This window comes from Ochlerotatus camptorhynchus, unplaced genomic scaffold, assembly GCF_037179485.1.
Source record: "Ochlerotatus camptorhynchus isolate MF236.1 unplaced genomic scaffold, CSIRO-AGI_Acam_v1.1 ptg000135l, whole genome shotgun sequence".
NCBI lineage: Eukaryota > Metazoa > Arthropoda > Insecta > Diptera > Culicidae > Ochlerotatus > Ochlerotatus camptorhynchus.
The window spans coordinates 1,667,991-1,687,560 of NW_027040625.1; the positions used below are offsets into that span (position 1 = coordinate 1,667,991).

The 19,570-nt window shown below is 38.5% G+C and overlaps 2 protein-coding genes across 2 annotated transcripts; one reads left to right on the forward strand and one right to left on the reverse strand.

The window, feature by feature from the left end:
- Positions 1–787: 787 nt before the first annotated feature.
- Alg7 (Alg7 dolichyl-phosphate N-acetylglucosaminephosphotransferase) lies at positions 788–18,258 on the forward strand. The gene is made up of 4 exons (XM_065220871.1): positions 788–1,052; positions 1,115–1,235; positions 1,302–1,750; positions 17,669–18,258. The coding sequence occupies exons 1-4, from the start codon at positions 859–861 to the stop codon at positions 18,156–18,158; spliced, it is 1,254 nt and encodes a 417-aa protein (XP_065076943.1). The 5' UTR covers positions 788–858; the 3' UTR covers positions 18,159–18,258.
- Positions 4,805–17,407, reverse strand: Mgat3 (beta-1,4-mannosyl-glycoprotein 4-beta-N-acetylglucosaminyltransferase). Its single transcript, XM_065220864.1, has 2 exons — positions 16,866–17,407; positions 4,805–6,951 (listed from the first exon to the last, which is right to left on the reverse strand). Exons 1-2 carry the CDS (start codon positions 17,240–17,242, stop codon positions 5,616–5,618), a joined length of 1,713 nt encoding a protein of 570 aa, XP_065076936.1. The 5' UTR covers positions 17,243–17,407; the 3' UTR covers positions 4,805–5,615.
- Positions 18,259–19,570: the final 1,312 nt, after the last annotated feature.

Genomic DNA, 19,570 nt, shown 5'->3' on the forward strand with positions numbered 1-19,570 from the left:
CAGCAAAGTGAAAGAAAACAAAACAGCAGCAGTACGTATGCTGATGTAGTGGTGGAAGGTGCGTCGCTAGTCATTAGCGACCAGGAAACGGACACGAGGTTGGAGATACTGAATGAAAATAACGAAATGGACGTGACGGCCCCGACGACCGACGAGAGTAGCGGAGAGCATGCAACGGGAAACGACGTTCAGAAGCAGCAGCAGCGATCACGATTCGGGTTCAATGAAAATGAGGAACAAATTCGGGAAAGAAAGAAGTTGCGTGCACGGGAGAAGATCGCTTTGTCGCCGCTTCGATCGCCACCCAGAAAAATCCTATGATAAAATGCATTTTTATATATATTTTTTTGTATTTTGAGTACCAAAATTGGTATTTTATGTACTCGGCTCCGCTAAGTTATTTTTATAACATTTGAGCCTTCCAAATAAACGAAATGAAAAAAAAAAAAGTCGCCGTTAGTGGTGCTTAAGTCGAGTAGGAATCTTTACACAAGTTTTCAATGAAATTTTGTTCGAGCCTCCATGTCTGTTCTCTGTGATCATAGTTTAGCAATCTCTATGCACCTTTTGAATTCCTCTGAACTGTTCACAGCGCTCCCATGGCCCCTGAACGAGAACGACGAGAACCAACAATTATAGCACACACAGTCGGTTTATAGCATCCTTATGTACAAACGTGACAGCTCATAAGCGACGATGTGTCTCATTATCAGTCAGCAGTTCGGGTCGCGGTCAGAGTACATAGAACAGCACATAACACGATCAGCAGTCACCGAATCAAAACATTGCGACAATAATTTTGGATACAAGCGATAGTAGTTTTCGGTACCGCGGATATCGCTGCCCGGCAGTGCGAAGATGGCCCTATTTAAATCGTTCGAAGTGGTCCTGTTCGGTGGCAGTTTCCACCTCCCGTTGCCGCTGATTGTCAACGTAATCATCTCCATCGGAGCGTACTATGTGGGGAACAAACTGATGCCGAAGATGAAGGCCATGTTCATCGCTGCTAACCTGTCCGGCATCGATATGAACAAGGTCTCCAAACCGAAAATGTAAGTGTCGCACTATTATTTTCAATGATAATTTGATAATGTCAGAAATTTGTATTATACAGTCCGGAGGCGTTCGGAGTGGTGACTGGTTGCATCTTTCTGATCTCGTTGTTCCTGTTCATTCCGGTGCCGTTCGTCGGTAGCTTTTCCAATGGAGACCAGGAAGAGTTTCCGCACGATAAGGTACATTTGCACATGATTCATCTACTGAAATCAAATTTTTAGTAAACCGAACGCTTCCATTTCCAGTTTGTAGAATTCATAGCAGCAATGCTTTCGATTTGCTGCATGATTCTCCTGGGCTTTGCCGACGATGTACTCAATCTGCGGTGGCGCGATAAGCTGTACCTGCCAACTATCGCTTCCCTACCGTTGTTGATGGTCTACTATACCAACTTCAATTCAACGACAGTCGTGTTGCCTAAATTTGTGTCGCAATTCCTGGGGACGTCCGTCGATATTGGTGTGCTGTATTACATCTATATGGGCATGTTGGCGGTGTTTTGTACCAATGCGATCAATATTCTAGCCGGTATCAATGGGCTGGAGGTGTGTCAGTCGTTGGTCATTGCGGGGTCGATCATCATGTTTAATGTGATTGAAATCATCTCCGGGCACTGCAAGGAAGCGTACGAGTTTTCGTTGTACATCATGTTGCCTTACGTGGGAGCTACGCTGGCGCTGTGGAAGTATAATCGGTGAGTAGCACTTTATGAATTTATTCTTTTTAGATTTCAAATGACGTCAGAAATAGCCTCTTAAGGTAGCAACAAAACGTTTCTAAAAATCTAAGGAAGTCGCAAAAGTTCTATGGACACTATACAAAAAATCATGTTCCGAAACGGGGGCGATGTATTATTAATGTCACGCTAAATATAGGAAACCCCCCGCCCCTCTTCTTTTTCGTCACGTTTTTCCTATACCTAATGCATTACTACCCCCCCCCCCCCCCTTCATTAGAGCGTGACATAATATATGCATCACGTCTTAGCCTAATTGTCATGATCCAGGCTAATATGTCAATACTCCAATATAAAAAAAAACATACCTAATCCAATAATCATGAAAACAATGTCAAGATTCAACACACAACACTTTTGTGGATTCCAGGATACCTTTACTCACTTAAGTATCGTGGCCCTGGGCACCTTCAGTGAAGGCAAAGGGCCAACGGTGAAAAACTTCCATCCTACTTTACGGTTTACTTTTGCTTTAAACTGAACCCAGGTCAAATTCCCTTAGACTTACTTGATTTCTTCGACAATTCCAAGTTGCAAAATTACAAGAAATTTTGTATTAAGAATAAATCAAAATACTTTGACAACTGAGCATTTCCTGGTCAATTAGCAAAACAAAATTGAACTTCAGACTCGACCTTTTCCGATGTGCATGAAATTTTGCAAAATTATATGCTACCGTAGAACCTCGGTAGTTTGAATATTTAAAATCGCAATTAAACGGCGCTCATATAGAATTTGTTGAACTGGTACCCCTACACTGGTGCGTATCGCCGTTGGACACCTCTATAGGGGTTGTTCAACAAATTCAAAATGAGCTCTGCTTAATTACGATTTTAGCTAATAAAACTAACGGAGTTCTATGGTATGGCAATCATTCACCTTTGAGCTAAAATTCAGCCATTTTGAATTTCATTTCCTTTATTTAACGTCGGTCTCTGTTCCGCAATCTAGTTCCAATCAAGAACTCTGAGATACTTAAACTCTGTAACAAACACTATGTAATTTATTTATTTTCTCTATCCGGGACCCCCTCAGGAGCCCCAATCCTTCAAAGAGACGAACCAGCTACAGACTAAAAGTCTCTATAATAAAGCAAAAAAAAAAAATAGTTCCAATCACCGACAGACATCGATTACCATCCATTGACGGCAATCGAATGTGTAGGAAGGCAGTTTCCACACCTGCATAGGATATCGCACCCATTCAACACGCATGACACATGAGGCGGGACCAACGGTTTTACTTCCCTTCCGAAGGAAGACGTGACCAGAGATTTTTATGCCTCAGAAAAATCCCACCGACCTCGGCTGGGATTGAACCCAGACCCATTGGGGTGAGAAAGCAGTTACGCTTACCACTACTACACCACCAGCGCCGGCAGCCACTTTGAATGCCGTGAAAAAAAAACTTAAAATTGGCGTATAGAGATCTCCAAGCGCAATCTCACGAACACTATAATCCAACATCCATACGTAAAAACGAAGAAGAAGAAGAAACAAAAAGGTATCGTGATATCACAACTACTTAAAAAGGTAGCGCGCGGTCTCACGCACACTTTTGTGCATCTGGAGAACTCTATTCAATATTTTTCAACAAATCACAACTCGAAAACATCACTTACAATCAAAATGACGTCTGAGACAAAGTTTTAAGAAAAAATCATTCCGTTTCAGAAACATATACACTGTCAAAAAATTCTAGTAATTTTGAGTTACATATCCAAAAAAGTTTTTAAAACTTTAAAAACAAAACAAACCCTCTTCAATATTTTTTGAATATTTTTCATTAAAAAGCTTATGAAAAATGCTATCTTTTATGGAAATTGCATGCTTGATGGACCCTTAAAAATCATCAAAAATCATAAAACAATAACTGTTGGTAAATTTTTAAACTTTTCATTAATATTTTTTTTGTGAAATTTTTGCTCATAAAATTGAAATTTGAAGCAAAATTTCACGACATGTTTAAGCAACAAGTTGCTGTTCTATGATTTTTGTTAATTTTTAAGTGTACATCTTGAAATTTTCTCAGAATATAGAATTTTTCGTAAGCTTTTTAATGAAAACATATTAAAAATATATTAAATAGGGTGATTTATTTGTTTTTATCTCAAAATGATTGGGTGCGCAACTAAGTTCTCACTGTTTGTCAATAGATGGCTCCAGCAGTAGTGCTGGTCATGTGACATATCGAAAACGTCATGACACAACAGTGATTTTGTTTTTTGCGTCATATACTCTTGGTTGTGTGAAAATGTCTGATTTTGTGCCAAATAATCGTCATTTGCGCAAAGTGTTGATTTTCTTATTTAATTCGAAGAAAACAGTAGCTGAAGCGCATCAAGACCTCCGAAAGTTTTACGGAGATGCTGCTCTAAGTGAAACACCGTGCCGTGGTTGGTTCCATCGCCTCGAATGTGAGCGGTGTTGAGAAGATGTAAACAAAGGCAAGAAAATTGATATTTTTCATTCAAAATAACTTGAAAATTGAAAGTGATCGACTCCGCACCAGTCAGATGTAGGAGTATGTGTTAGCACTATTAGGTACATTAACCCTATATTGATTACTTTTGATTCCAATTATGATAATCCTAACTATACATTTTGAATTTTATCTGTGTATAGATTTTTATAAATGTTTAGTTTCCTAGTTTTATTTTTTTGGTCTAGAATGAAACAATTTAATAATTCTGCTTAGCATATACTTTAATGTACATGTCTTTAAATTAAAATAAAAGTTCAACTTCTAATAGTTATGATTATAAAGCTGTTCTTTTAAAACAGACTAAGTCTATTTATTAGCTTAGATTCATTTCCCCAAAATAACGTAGGTTTTAAACAAAAGTTTCTTTAAGAACCAGAAAATTTCTCGTTGAGGTTCTCGAAAAACTTGGGAACATTATTTAGCAAAATGAGCAGACACCCTGAATGTGAATTATTACTTGTCAGTCCTCGTAGACTGACCGCTTTCGATTCCAAAGACGTTTTTTCGGATTGTTAAACAACCAGGTAACAAATACCACGCTTTCCTGAAAGAATCAACATGACAGAAAATAAATTTTATTCACGAATTACAAACTAAAAGGAAGCAAAGTAAATCACAAAACGCGTACACATTCCGTTTTTTTCAGGTTTAAGTAAAATAATCATCGTATCTCAACTTAGTTAACTCGTCCTATCGATATTTACTCTCGAATTCTGTTAGTAACTTTACAATTTGTCAGGTATACATAATTAGGTGTTGTTTCTTATTACAATTTCGAATAGGCTACTTTTCCTTAATCGTATATATTTCTTTTTATTTTGAATTTGCTTTAGTCCGGTGCTATCACCTTAAATGCTATCATATTCTTGTGTATTTTTTCGTCTAATTGAAAATATGTTTTTTTTTTTTCATTTCGTTTCTGTGTGCCAATCACCTAAAAATAATGTTTGTCGTCAATTTTCGAAGATGGAACTAATAGCGGCGAATAATTTAGTGAAATTCGTTTCTGTTCAGGCAAAATTTTGTTTTTGTTCGCTATCTAATTTCCGTTTGAGTATATTTCATGTTGATTCCCTTTTCCAACGCAACCGACGACTGATCCTACCTCGCACATTCATTCCAAGCTCGCTTCTTTGTGAGTCAACTGAGATTTTGTGGTTTGTGTGGTGAGATAGTATGAGATGATAGTTGAGTAATTTTGACCTGTTTGTTTAAGACTTCTAAATTGGCTACGACCGAACTTTGGCTGATTATGATAGGAAGTTTATCGATTGCTGACTTGATTATGTTGCTGTATGATGATGATGGTTGATTTATTGGATTGCGCGCTGGGCTTCGTCTAGCTAAAGTACTCGTCGTCGATGACGCTATCCTCCCAGCGGGCAAACAGGTTGATGACGATGTTGTCGAACCGCCAGCTATTTTTGCGGACATATTCAGGCGCGTAGTATTTGTCCACGTGGCGCTGCAGTTTGTTGAGATTCGTTTTGTCATCGAAGTACTTCCCGCTGGCAATCAGATTTTGAATGTATTCCACATTCATCACGGTTCCCTTCTTCGGGTCGGGAAGATACGACGACAACGATTGGTTAGTGCTACTAATGCTAGTGGTTGTATTGACTAAGGTTATAAATTCTAAATATTTTACTATATCTATCAGTTGGTAGCAGTGTCGGCAGTACCAACCGCCATAATGATTCAGATCACCAATAAGCATCACCGGCTTGTCGATCCGAAGTAGTGCTTCCGGGTCGGATCGATAAGCTTCATCCACAGTACTTAATTGACAGGCGGCACTTCCGATCAGGGTGCTCTCCGGATGCTGCCAGAAGAAGCCGAACACGTTGTACTTCAGCCGGAATCGAACCGGTTGAGGCCAGTTGTCGTACCAGCGGAAGTAGTTCACCGCCCGTCGATTCAGTATCTCGTCCGTTCGGCTGTATAGCAGAACATCTTCCACGTGCATATCACTTTTGCGGACGAACTTCTTCAATTTCCGGAAGATGTTCCGTCCGCTACAGGTAGGATCCTCCAACAGGAGAATCTTGTTCAAATTGGCTTTCAAAAAATCAGTACTCATCACATGCGGTCCTATCGTATAGGTCTCACTCTTCATTCCATCGGCCACGGGCAGCTGCCGATCGCACAGTATAAACAAGCTCACAACGTCCAGCAGTTCCATGAGCTGGATTTCCAGCATCTGCACGCTGATAAAGTTGGCGTCGATAATGTAGAACACATTCTTCGGCACCTTCCGGGGTGCGGCAGTTTGATTCCTAGGTGGGATACGCGAGGCAACAAACGCTCTCCAGAGCACCTCCGGTTGGCCGCAGTCCGGTCCGTGCCATTCCGGCTGACACCGACAACGGCCATCCGGTAGGATATCATTGCTTAGGTCGTTTTCTTCCTCTTCTTCTGCTGCTGTTGCTTCTTCTTTTTCTTCTTCTTCTTCGTCTGGTTGCTTTTGTGTTTTCCCTACTGTTGCTACTACTACTACATCTAACTCTCCTGCTTCAAAGTCAGTCTCATTGGTGATGTGGTGCCCAGCAGGCCGGTGTGGTCCTGTGGGAGGTGTTTTCTTATTTGGTTTATTCGCCGCCGCGACCCGGAAGTGGGTTCCCTCGATGAAACACAACCGGGTCTGCTCTCGGTATCCGTCGTGGTAGTAGATGGGCCTGGGAAGAGAAGGAGGAGTTTGCGTTATGACTTTTAAGCTGGGTTTAGACTAGGCAAGTCAAATGATCAACTCAGATGAATTCAATTGGCTTGAAAAGTTGAGCCTTGTTCAACTTTTTTCAATTCAAGTGAGTTGATCAAGAACCACCGAAGCAGGAACTGCTTCAAAACAAGCGCAGATGAGTGCCATGAATGTCGAAAATGACCAGATCGGTGATGGATCACCACCGAAGGTGACATTCACCAGTTGCGTTTTGCATCTTTCTTCAACTCGATGAATGCTCATGAGGGCCAGCTTCGAAGCAAATTTTGGGCTCGGATTTAATGAGGATAGAAATCGATGTGCAACATTTTGTTTGAATTCTTATTAGTTCAGAATACTTTCATTACGTTTGTGAATTTTCTGTATAAGTTATAGTCCGAGATCCTGACCCCGTAGGAAGTCGCTGTCTTTGAAAAAGCTGTTCAGGTGAACACCCTAATAAACAAGTACCATAAACAAACTGTATCCCATATGGGTAAACTATCCCACAAATGGTTTGAATGATACCCCCGAACACGTCGTTAAGCTCCAGGGCTGGTGTGAGTCACTTTTTAGTGACTTGGTCACTTTTTTCAAGCCAGTCACTAAAAGTCTCTTTTTACCCTTCTTACAAAGAAGGGTATAGATATCACTTGAAAAACCGACTATCGATCCGAGGCCCGGAGGGCCGAGTGTCATATACCATTCGACTCAGCACGACAAGATCGGAACATGTCTGTGTGTGTGTGTGTGTATGTGTGTACGTGTGTGTGTATGTAACGAAATGAATGCGCTCACGTTTCTCAGCAACCGCTCAACCGATTTGGACAAACTCGGCGCCAAATGATAGGTCTTGGGGTCCCATTGAACGCTATTGAACGGTTTTGGAATCGGTGAACCGGTTCCCGAGATATGGCCGAAATAAGATCCGGTGAATATGGGCCTTCACGCTGGATTTAACGGAAAACGTATCAAAACCATCATGCGACACATCAAATTACTACATAATTCAAAAATAAGATCAATGCAAGTCGTGTTAAGTGTTCCAGACCACATTGGACACACTTGGACATGTTCCGGGTACCCCGGGGAAGTTGCTTGAATATGAATTGAATTAAAACCCATTAAATCACATTAAAATACGATGATAAGGTGATTGGTAGCCTCACCAAATAGACTACACCCGGATATATTCCGGGTACCCTCAGGCAGTGGCGTAGCGTCACTGGATGACACGGGGGTGGGGGGCTTGGTCACTGATAATGACAATAAAATAAATAAACTTGAATAAGTAAGAAGGGTCTGATCACACCATAGGTGAATAAATTCGGGTTTTTAAGGGTAAAGTCACTAAAGTCACTTTTTCTTGTAATCAGTCTTTTTTAGCGTGAATTTATTTCAAGATTGATCATTCTTTGCTTTGCGACGTTTAATCGTCTTTCTCTATCTACAGAGTGTCTACTCATTTTTGTAAATAAAATTTCTTGAGTTTTCTAGGTTTTTCCCAGAACTTCGGATAAATTCCAGGCTTATAATAAGAAAGCTATTTTTAAAATGCGTTCAAATATGCTTTTTCTGAAAGATTAACAACAGTAATTAACCCAATCGTTTTTAAGCCATGGCAATCAGTTTTAAAGAAACAACTTTATAATCAAATCCATTGAATGTTGAAGTTTAGCACTTATTTAATTTCTCACTTAAAGTTTAAAAAAACGTTATTAATTTGAGTAAGTCCAAGATCTAAAAATATTCAATGTCTTGTAGGTACGTATTCCATGTACAAGTCTAAGATATGGACAATTTTCAAAGTTCCTGAATTAAGGAAAACATTAAATGATTTATTTCAAGTTCATAATAAACTGAATGAAAGATTAGAGATCTTCATTGCAGTCCCATTAACTTCACAACAATTGTAAGAACTTTAAAGAAGTTCTGAGGAATTAAAGGAAATGATGAGCATTTCAGTGAAGCTCCATAAACAATCTACGGTAACATAAGGGAAGTTAACACACTGAAATTATGGGGAACTTACTGGAAGCTTTAAGATCCTCAAATCGGTTCTTTTAACATACGAAAATTTTCAGGAACTTTTATGAAGTTCCTAGAATTTCAGAGCCCATCACAGATGTTAAGCGAATTTGAGAAATATAGAAACCTTGAGGGGTATTGTGCAATTTTTAAGAAGTTCTAAGCACCTCAGAAAAGCTACATCTAGAGATCTTTGGGGAATTTCAAATCTTAAGAGCAGTTCCCATGACTTTAGTTCAGACTTTTTGGAGCAGTTTAAATATCTATAACCGTAAATTTAGAAAAATTGAGAACCCTTAATATGTTCCGAGAATTTTAGGGAAGTACAGAGACCATCAAAGATTTGAGAGTTTTAGGGAAGCTTTGAGAACATCAAGACAGATAAGAGAATCAAAGGGAAGTTCAAATAATTTCAAGAAAATTGTAGAAACCTTAAAAAAAAGTTCCGGAAACTTCGGCAAAGGACCGATAGAACTTCTGGAACGTTATAAAAATTATATGAACAATCGGAAAACGGGAGTGTTTTTTAAGGGTGTTATATCATGGAAATTTCAAGAACTTTAAAAAATGTGAAAATTTAGCTAAGTTGATTAGAGAATGTCAACGAACTTCCATTAATAAAAAATGAGAGAAATTTTAGCAAGCAGCGATAAATATCTTCAAGAAATTCCAGAGAACTTAGAATTGTTTAATGATATTTAGCAAAGTTCCGAGTACTTCCAGGACGATTAGATAGCTTCAGAATAATCCCATTAACTTAAGCAAATTTGCAGAGACTTACAAGGAATTCCGTGGAATTATGTATATATATATATATATATATCAGAAAACTTGCTAGATTATTGAACAAATTTAGAGAACTTCAGGTAAGCATAGGTAAGTTTAGGGAAAATAAGTGAGCGTTTTTGATGGTTAGAATACCTAAGGAAAATTGTCGAACTTCAAGGCAAATCAATTAATGTCAGTAAAGTTGCGGGTTCTTAAAATATACTGATCAATTTAGGGCTGTCTAGAGAACTTTAAATAAATTCAATAATCGTTTAGGTAGTTTTAATAACACCAGGGAAATCTAGACTATTGAAGAAGTTTTAAATTAGTGTCTATGATTTCATAGAAGTTTAATGAATATCAGAAAATTCAAAAAACTATATTAATTATTTCGTTCTAATTCCATGAAAATTGTGGGAGCACAAAAGTGCCAGAAATTTAGAAAAACTTCGAAAACTTCATAGAAGAGCAGTGGTTTTCAGAAACATTTCGTGAGAACTGTAAAACCGTTAGAACAGTTTTGAGGATTTAAGAAAAGAATAGAGAACCTCAGAGCAGTTCCGTTAACATTAGAGAAGTCATATAAAGTTTAAAGAAGTTTAGAGAACTTTAGCGAATTGTTAAACCTTTAGAAGAGCTTCATGATCGTTAGAGGAAACTTTAGGAAGTCCTATAAAATTAAGGGAAGTTTAAGAGTTTGTTGAGTAGTATTGTGAGCATCAGGCTAGTTTCTCAAACTACAAAAGAACTTCAAGGCAAATTCATTAACTTCAGGAAAAATTTGGGAAGTTCTCAGAATAGTCCATTCCATATTCAATGGAAATTTCGATGAAGATATCATTTGAACTCTATTTTCTTTTAGTTTTCCTCGTAATTACCTTCAAATTCTCCACAATAAGACACCCTTTGGAAAGATTGTCAGAATATTCATTGAATTCATTTCAGGTTTCCTTTTGAATCTCACTCCTTCCCTTGGAATTCTACTCACATTGAAGGTCTCCTAAGAAATCATTGGCATTTCTACTCACAAATTCCTTAGATTTCTTCTCATAATTTTTTTTTTGGCAAACTCTCCTGAATTTATTTTCCGAATTCCTTTGAATATGTCCTGGAGTTATTCTCAGATTTAATTGTAATCCTTTTAGTATTTAAAAAAAAATCCAATGACTTATGCTCCGAATTTGTTTTCTCCCACAAACTTTATGAAATTATCCTCAGAGTGCCCTTCGAATTTGGGGCCTCCCCTAGCTCAGTCGGTAAAGGCGCAGCTACAAAGCAAGACCATGCTGGAGGTGGCTGGGTTCAATTCCCGGTCCGGTCTAGTAATTTTTCGGGTTGGAAAATTTCTCGACTTCCCTGGGCATAGAAGTATGATTGTACTTTTGCCACACAATTATACCAATGCAAAAATTGTACAGGCAACGAAAGCTCTCAATTAATAACTGTGGAAGTGCATCTAGTAGAACACTAAGTTGAGAGCACGCAATAAGCTAATATGCGATATACAATAAGCTTGAAATGCGAAGAAGAAGAAGAAGCCCTTCGAATTTTCCTTTGAAGTTCACAGGAGTTGTGCTCCTCAGAAATTCCTAAGAGTTTTCAATAAAATGTATTTTTAATTCAATTCAGGGTCACTATTTAGTCACTTATTTCTTCAACATGGATTAAAATCACTATTTTTGACAGCAGTGATGGCTACCAGTCCTGTTAAGCTCTCTTTTATGGTTATTTTTACTAGGGCAAGTCCTCACGAAGGCGGACAAATTAGTTCAGAACACACGCACTACGTGACGTGGCATACTCACCACAGTCAAAAGATCTCAATTCAAGCTGAACAATGCATTAGGTCCTAAGTAACATTTATCGATTGTCTTCGTCGATTTTCCATCCGTTTCATGCCGTGTTTGTCGTATTAGAAGCTAGATAATAGTTTCTTGTATCGATCTGTGTGCTGAAAATAGCAGGAAATGTCTTAATATTGTCGTGAGGATACAAAGAGAAAGTCGACGAAACGAATCTGTCATTGCTACTTAGGACCTAATGCATTGTTCAGCTTAAATTCTCATCCCCGGACAAGTCCATCAATGACCCAAGAGTGTTGAAGTGAATCCTGAAGACCCCCGCTAATCTGAACGGCACTTTATACATATTAACGGGGTTCATTTTTAATTTGCACTTCTAGTAACCGTTTGAGCATCCAAAACGCATGTTTGTTAGCCTTGTTTGCTATTTTGCGGACTGCTTCATGTGGCTTGAAAGTTCTGTCGGAACTTTATTTGAACTTTACGGAACTTGGAAGTGATTTTAATCGTTGAATGCGGAAGTTTCAGAAAGTCGATTTTGGACAAATTTGTTCGAAGTAACACTAGATCTCGATTACAGGGCTGGTAGCAGTTCACTTTTTAGTGACTTGTTCACTATTTTAAAGCCTTAGTGACTGTCAATTTTTACACCAAAAAGTCACTATTTCACTATAAATAGTCACTAAAGTCACTTTTTCAATACTAAAATAGAGTGAAATAAAAATAATATCAACAAAATGTTTAAATTGGGTACTTGGCACTAAGAAAGTTTACAGTTGTTTTAACAAATTAGATTTAACAAAGTTAAAAAATTGAATTTTTTTACCAGGGTGAACAGAGTGAACCGCAAAACTTTATAACACCAGGAAAACTGTTGGGAAATGTCTTCAATTTCAATTAAAAATCGGGGAAATGTACCTCCTTTCCCAGAAAATAAATTGTTAACCTTGGAAATGTTTCAACGGTATTTGTCTATGATAGATTTTTAAAAGTCTTTCAAGGATGATTAAGAACTTTAAAAAATCCAAAGTAAATTTAGGAGAATTTTTGCTGACACCAAGATATATCAGAGAAGAATACCAAAGTACAGACTACGAAAGTCTCATGTAAAATTAAGTGCTCTGAGGGCCGATTTCTTCATCTTCGCTTAAATCTTAAGCCAGGTTTATGTACATAGTTAAACCTGGTTTAACACATCCGAGCGTCGCTTTTGAGTATTGTTTAAATTATTGGAGACGCAAAATTCAGCTCCGAAACAATTTTGGAAATAATTTCAATATAATTGAGAGCGAATTTTAACGAGAGTTTTGAGAAGAATAATTGGATGAGGATTCTAGGTCCAATTCTAACAAGTATTCAAAATTCGTTCTGAAATTTCGCTTAAGGGAGCTCTGAAAAAAATCAATGAAAATCCCGTGAACTCCGAAGATGGTCTCTGCGGATAGTTCTTAAAGAAATCTGGGGTGATTTCTGAAGATACTTCCAAGAGAATTCTTGAGAGTTCGAAATAAATTCTGAGAAGAATTCCAATGGAATTCAAATGGAATTGTTTTGAGAATTCTGAGGAAATACTTTGGGAATTCTAAGGAGAATACGAATTGCATTTCCAATTGAATGCAGGGGAGAAGTCCAAGATCAATCTAAGCAGAAATTTATGAAAATTCTGAGGTCAATTGCATGGAAATTCTAAAGAGATTTCAAATAAAATTCAAATGTATTTATGGAAGGAGCCTTCAGGGACTTCCTAGAAGAATCAATAAAAAACGAAAATGATCTACTTTAACTAATCATGTGTTATTACTTCATGCGTGAATTTAACGATTCACATAGTCGGAGATGCTTAACGTCAAATATCAAACTTAAAGTGATAGACGATAGATGAGGAGATTAAATTATAGAGTTGATAGTTCTGTTATAGTACGGCAGTGTGAAAATTAGGCCTTTTTAATGCACCACCAACGTAGAGTGCGCCACGCGAGTTCGAGAAGGAACGTCAACCAAACCGTTTGTTTACATCAGAATAACTATTTTTCACAACGCAAATTAAAGCTTTTTAATTCAATATCTTGCCAATTTCCATTGGTCATTGTCTTATTGTACTATTTTCCACAGATCTGAACTGATTTGTACCTTAACTATTCACACACAAGAAATCCGGAAGATCATAACCACTAAGGCACTTTTCTAATTTTCCATTTTTCTCAACAAAAATATTCCTGAACACCAGCAGGATCTTTGCAAAAACGTTACAGAATTAAATTTTTCAACTGTAGATCAAGTTTTGAAACATCTCTGATAAATCAATTTATCAGGAAAAGTAAAAAAGTGTTCCGTTTCCTGTCTCACGGTAGAAATTTCTACTCACAACACTCTTTTTGATGTTTACCTATTGATCACCAGAGGTTGAATCGATCGTTTAGTTTAGGCGTATACAAAGTAGAATGTGCGCAAAGGACAATTTTGAGGAAGGTACGAATCGGGTAGTTGTTTACGTCAGATGGTGAAACGATCGATAGAACTGTTCCGCACATCGGAGGTACTTGAGCAAATCGGCGATCATCCCTTTTGCCAGTGGTGGAAGGGGGAAACACCCCTCACCATCCCTCATTAGCGGATGACCTTGGTTAAGGAGATGCTCTACCCGATTCGTACCTTCCTCAAAATTGTCCTTTGTTCACTTTCTACTTTCTATATACAAATTTCACACTGCCGTACTATAACGGAACTATCAACGCTTTGCTTTCATCTCCTCATATATCGTATAAAATGTCCACTTTAATTCTGAGATTTGATGTTAAGCATTTCCAACTACGAAAATAATCTATTTCCAAGAATTTTGTTGATTGTTCTGCAAAGAATTTCAAGAATTCAATATTATTTTTGTAAAAGCTTATTTGCCTCTAAGCTTAAGAGAAGGGGAATTATTCTAAAAATGTTCTTGAGATCATTCTGAAGAAATTCTGTGAAAAGTTCGTAGCGAATTATCAAATTAATCTACCTAGATATATCAAAATTTTAAAGATTTCAGACGCAGAATCAAATTTAAGATCATAAAAAATGGGAATTACTATTTGCTAGTCATCATGTATAACGTAAGCAAAAGTAAATTACTCAAATCACTTCAAATGCTCTTCACAGGAGAATCCGTTGTGAGATTCGATTAGATTAGAGGAATTTATGAAATTTGATTTTAAGTTCCATGACATAAGAAGTTTATTTCAATATCAAACCGTATTTGAATTTCTAAGTTACCATATAAATGGTTAGTTATTTAGTATTTACAAGTCACTATTTGGTCACTATTTCCGTAATTTTAGTCTCTAAAGTCACTACTATTATATCGCACCAGCACCACCAGCCCTGCGACTAAAGAGACTAGAATATACAAAGAGACGCCATGCTCCGATTGGAATTCCAATGTATCCGTCGGTGTCATTCTAATCGAGCACGAGACCTGTCAAACCAAAAATTGTGTTACCGTTATTGGGGGTGATTGGAGAAGTATTGCTATCTGCTTCATCAAGCTGTTCAGGTATTCACAAGTGTAATTTGGAAACCCAAGCGCAAAAAAAATCTTTTGATTTAAATTGATTTCTAACTCTAAATCGATTCACCGCAAAAACAATTGAATAATTTTCCTCGAATAACAACAAACTTTACCAAAATAAAAGTCAGGCGAAGTTTTAAGCAATGACAGTGTTGCGCGTATCGACTACCATGGCTGCCTGATTACTTGTTTTCACAGGGATGAGATGGCGCCTCTTTGTATATTCTAGTCTCTTTAACCCTTAAATGCATGATTTTTTATTTTGTGGTGATTTTTTTTTTCTTGTGGTGTATATTGCTCTTACTATTAAAATGTTGTTTCACCATGTTTAAAGACCAACATAGGTATGTTGCCAAATGGCAACACTATGCATTTAAGGGTTAATCTCGACGTTTAATATAAAAAAAAAAATCGATTTTCAGAATTTTAATTAAGATATTTTTCATGTGAAACAAGTTCAATCTTTGACTGCATTGCGGCACCCCATAAATCATGTTCGATTGAGCCCATATTTTGCATAGACTATGAACATTTTGCAATCCGGAAGTCATTTATTCCACAATGGCGATAGTTATCTATTTCTTTATCAACATTTCAAAAGAGCCAAATTGTTTTAGAAAACAATGGCTTTGGTCGTCGCACATACTGGGGCAAAATGGTACTTTGGTTGGACAACAATCGTAGCGCTCCACCCATTTATCCTAGAGGTTTGGTGTCTTCGGCAAAGTTGTTCAGGTGGATAAGGACTATGTTTTGACATAATTAGTTAAGTTTCAGATCACGCCGTTCAGATGGTGATTTTATTGCGCATTTTGTCAAAATACTTTAGTGGTCCATCACAGAATTTTAAATTGGCTTAGATATCTTGTAGAGATTATTGCATATCTTACTTTGATGTTTTTCTTCCATCAGAAGTGCTTTCACCGTAGCAAGGCATGTAATTTACTCGGAAAAATTCTCACTAGCTGACCCGATTATTCAATCCCTTTTTTCGCTGTCAAACCATTCAACGCCAACCACAATTCAGCAGCATAGACCCTATTTATCACTGGTTGACCTTGAGCCATTTTTTCGGGCAATAATTAAATATCCTTCCCTTTTCATGCTTCGAGATGTCCTCATGTCGTTTCCGGGAAAACTCACCGAAAAGATCTAATTTGGAGTTGTCAAACAGCTCTACCTTGCTACGGCTCGCAACAAATTTCTCGACAGCATTACACTGCTATGGTGTGTTAGAACAAAAGCCATTGAATATAATGCAGCACAATTTTCTTGAAATTGCAAAATTATCACTTCAACCTTCATCAATAGGCCACTCCAGCTGCCATCTCAACCGATCCATTATCATCGTCGCCGATTCAGATCATCCAATTTGCGATAAAACACCCTACTGCTCCACTTGTGCGACAGCAAATTGCCATACATAAGCCAGTGCACATTCCTCCGGGACAAAAAGCATCGCAGCGAAAAAGAAGAATCTGCATTTTTCGCTCACACATAACTATCGATATTTATGTGTGTGTGTACAGCAGAAAACGTTCTCATGTGCAAGCCAACTGTTCCGGCTGCTCTGCTATGTGAAGGCGTATTCCTTTCTACCTCCGCCGAGTCCTTTCATCGCTAAAAACACATGCCACCCCCCGAGCTCATCGTCGCCAATCGATATTTTTTCGGGGCGTTTTAGCTACGTCTCAAGTCGAGAAACAGGTGCAATCAAATTTTCCCCCATCCAATCTTGGCAATTACCTATAATATTTGGTGTAATCATCCGGCTTGGGGACAGTCTTCAGCTGTAGCGGCCGGAATCGTGGGTGTCTGACGTGCCCACCACCCACCTCCTGCCGCTGTCTGACGGCTTCGGGCGAGATGGAAGAGCTTTGATTGTTGACGAATTTCACGTTGAACCAGAACGTTGGCCGATTGCCAACCGATAATGATAATGATGATGGTGCCCGGTTCACTGACCCAGCCTGACCACCCTGGGCCGATGGGTCATCCGGCTGGAGGGTGCTGCTGGCCAACAGTGAACCGAACGCCAGGAAGACCGATATCAGGAAAATCTGCAGCAAAAACAGGCCCCATAGGAACAGCTTGACATCTAACCGTTTGCTCGTTAGATACATTAATCTGCCGGCTGAATTGCTTTGATTTTACATTTCTGGATTAGCTTTTACAGGATAGGCAAAACAAAAAAAAAAACTTAGCGACACACTTCAGGTGACATTTTTTCTCTTCTTTTCGGATGCACTTCCCGAGCGATTAAATTTTGCGACCGTCCGAAACTGCGTGCTGCTCGTGAATGAATGAGTCATACGAAAGAATATGCGATGGCGACAGACAGCTCCTTTCTCTTTCGCTTCCTTTGACAATCATCTGTCAGAACATCTGTGTTATTTACTTGCGTGTGAGATCAAAACATAAACAGTTTTTTGATAGTGTGCGTGAGACATGTCTCCGGCGCCGATGTTGTTGCTGAACTCATGAGCCATAAAAATTCAAACCATGTGCTTCATTATAGCAAACCTTTCCGTTTTCTCTACCTTCCGCAGCTATCCGTCGCAGGTCTTCGTCGGGGACACCTTCAACTACCTGTCCGGGATGACTTTTGCCGTGGTTGGCATCCTGGGTCACTTCAGCAAGACGGTTCTCCTGTTCTTCATCCCGCAAATTATCAACTTCATCTACTCGGTACCGCAGTTGTTCCGTTTCATTCCATGTCCCCGGCATCGTCTTCCAAAGCACGACCCGAAAACCGACCTGCTCAACTATAGTAAGACCCAATTCCACGTCAAAGATCTGAACATCCTGGGCAAACTGTGCTACACCGTGTTCAAGCTCCTCCGACTGATTCGGTGCGAGGAGAGCAAGGACGGAACTGTGATTTGCAACAACTTTACGATCATCAATTTTGCCATTCTGTTGACCGGACCGATCAGGGAGGACCGACTGAATCGCTTGTTGATCATGTTTCAGCTGTTTTGTTCCTTGTTTGCATTCACCATTCGGTATCCGTTGGCGCACTATTTCTACGAATACTAGCGGACCGGATACTGGTGAAGGACTGATTTCCAGGGTAAAACTGTGAAAGCAGATGGAAAAACCAAAGGTACGAGTTTCATTGATTTATTGTAAGTATACTGTTGAGGAACTGTTTAGGACTAGAATTATCGTAGTTATTTGTGCCGAAAGTCATTGACATTTTTTAGCTGTTGTTTCACAGATGTTTCCAAACTACTTTTCAGATTCCGGTCGCCTGGTTCTGTTTAATGTTTGCATTATATAATAGCTTTGAAGCACAGAGAACAGACGTTGAGGCTCGAACTAAATTTCTATAAAAACACAGAAAACAGACGTTGAGGCTTAAACAAAATTTCGTTAAAAACTAGTGTAAAGATTCATATTTGATTTAAGCGCCACTAACGGCGACTTCCTCACTTGAAAAACCTCTTTGACAACCTGATGGCGCTGTCGTTGCACAATTTACACTGGACACTAAGTGCTGGTAGCGCCCAGTGGCAATCTTCGATACTAGCGCCAAGTTAGTCGAAAGTGGAAAATTTATAGAGGAAATCAGGAGATGCTAACGCTACGTAACGGTGACGTTTCCACTTATCTTTACACAAGTTTCTGGTGGAAGTTGGACGTCTGTTATCTGTGATATCAACTACCACCACCGACAAACCGACATGAATCATCATACAAATTAAATACAAAGAAATTTCTGATCAAAGCACAAAACTGACATCTGCCGCCGTGTTCGCGGAAAATATTTATCCTACACACTTAGAAATTATCGCCAACTTCGGTAATTTTTACCGAAATCCGAACAGCTGAACTTTTCAGTAAAATTTATCCAATTCAATTCAATTGCTTTTCAGCTACTTTGAAACTAAATCTTCACTAAAATGACAAGATATGATCATTTAAACAAGGTTGAACATGTTTTGATATTATTTTCAAATTCAATAGCCTTTAAAATGAAGGTCAACGTTTTACCGAACGTTCAGCTGTTCTGATTTCGGTAAAATTTACCGAAAACGGAAACAAAATCTTAGTGTGTATAGCCACAAACATGCGTATAAAATGTATGGTTCGTGTCTAACTATTTCGGACAAATTATTTTTTATCTAGATATAACATTTCTATGGTTTTGACAGATGGGATCGCTGCACATTTGAATCGGCTGTTATGGATTCTCGATCGAGAGTTAAGTTTCAGTTTCATGTCGGTTTGTCGGTGCTACCACTGCACTGCATTTGAGCGAAGGTGGAAGCAACGCATAGAAAAATGAGCAAATACACAAACCTTTCTTCTGAGGATGTAATCTTTGCTATCAAATTCTCTCGAAACGGCAGATGACGCGATTATACGGATTATACCTGTCTCATAGCGGTCGTACTAAAGCCCTACAGTAAAAGTGTGGACGTCTGTCAAAAGCTGTTCCAATCGAA

Bases quoted from the DNA above. Each gene is read 5' to 3' on its own strand.
- Mgat3 (XM_065220864.1), bottom strand. From the start codon at position 17,242: ATGTATCTAACGAGCAAACGGTTAGATGTCAAGCTGTTCCTATGGGGC. The intron at 6,952-16,865 runs GTAATTGCCAAG...TTCTCTTCCCAG, and splicing joins GATTACACCAAATATTATAG to GCCCATCTACTACCACGACG.
- Alg7 (XM_065220871.1), top strand. From the start codon at position 859: ATGGCCCTATTTAAATCGTTCGAAGTGGTCCTGTTCGGTGGCAGTTTC. The intron at 1,236-1,301 runs GTACATTTGCAC...TTCCATTTCCAG, and splicing joins AAGAGTTTCCGCACGATAAG to TTTGTAGAATTCATAGCAGC. The intron at 1,751-17,668 runs GTGAGTAGCACT...TACCTTCCGCAG, and splicing joins GCGCTGTGGAAGTATAATCG to CTATCCGTCGCAGGTCTTCG.